The sequence below is a fragment of the Arachis ipaensis genome, chromosome B05 (genome assembly GCF_000816755.2).
Source record: "Arachis ipaensis cultivar K30076 chromosome B05, Araip1.1, whole genome shotgun sequence".
Taxonomy (NCBI): Eukaryota; Viridiplantae; Streptophyta; class Magnoliopsida; order Fabales; family Fabaceae; genus Arachis; species Arachis ipaensis.
In genome coordinates this window covers 136,943,834-136,944,556 of record NC_029789.2, presented here as the reverse complement: position 1 = coordinate 136,944,556, position 723 = coordinate 136,943,834, and the positions used below count along the sequence as shown (strand labels likewise).

At 23.8% G+C, this 723-nt stretch overlaps 1 protein-coding gene across 1 annotated transcript in view; it reads left to right on the top strand.

The window, feature by feature from the left end:
• LOC107644362 (aldehyde dehydrogenase family 2 member C4) overlaps window positions 1–723 on the top strand; it is a gene marked incomplete in the record, with an annotated part of 15,903 nt that overhangs the window by 14,759 nt on the left and 421 nt on the right. The window contains 2 exon segments of the mRNA XM_016348201.2: window positions 229–366; window positions 490–551. Coding sequence (XP_016203687.1) covers window positions 229–366; window positions 490–551 — 200 coding nt within the window.

Below are 723 nucleotides of genomic sequence, written 5' to 3'. Positions count from 1 at the left end.
TTCATATAATTAGTTTTATTTTTCATGTAAAAACAAAAATAAGTAATGAGAAATTATCAGTAATTAATATTTTTAGTTTAAAAAATTTAAAAATTAGCTAGCACTAATTCAAATATAAAATAAATATAAGAAAAAAAAAATTTAATCAACTAATATTTTCTCTTGTTAACTAAGTATGAATTATGATGATACTTATTTTTAGTTGACTAGTAATTTTTTCATTTGTAGGTTGACAAGAACCAATTTGAGAAAATCCTTTCATATATAGAGATTGGAAAGCAAGAAGGAGCAACCCTATTAACAGGTGGTAAAAGAGTGGGCAACAAGGGCTACTACATTGAACCTACAATTTTCTCTAATGTCAAGGTGACTTTTTTAACTCCACAAAAATATGAAACAGGGTGGTTTCAGAACAATTAGAATATTAGATAACTAACCATTTTTTTTTTTTTGGTTTTTCCCCCTTTATATTCATTACAACCTGTATAGGAAAACATGCGTATAGCACAGGATGAAATATTTGGCCCTGTCTTGGCACTGATGAAGTTCAGGTAAATTAAATCTTTATAATATTTTTTGACACAAATAAATATGTTAGAGACAAAATTAAATTAAAAATAATAAAAAAAAATTAAACATTGGATATATTTAAAAACAAAAACACAAACATTAAAAATAAAATATATACTTTATCGATATTTTTATTTTTATTTTTCTCTGAAA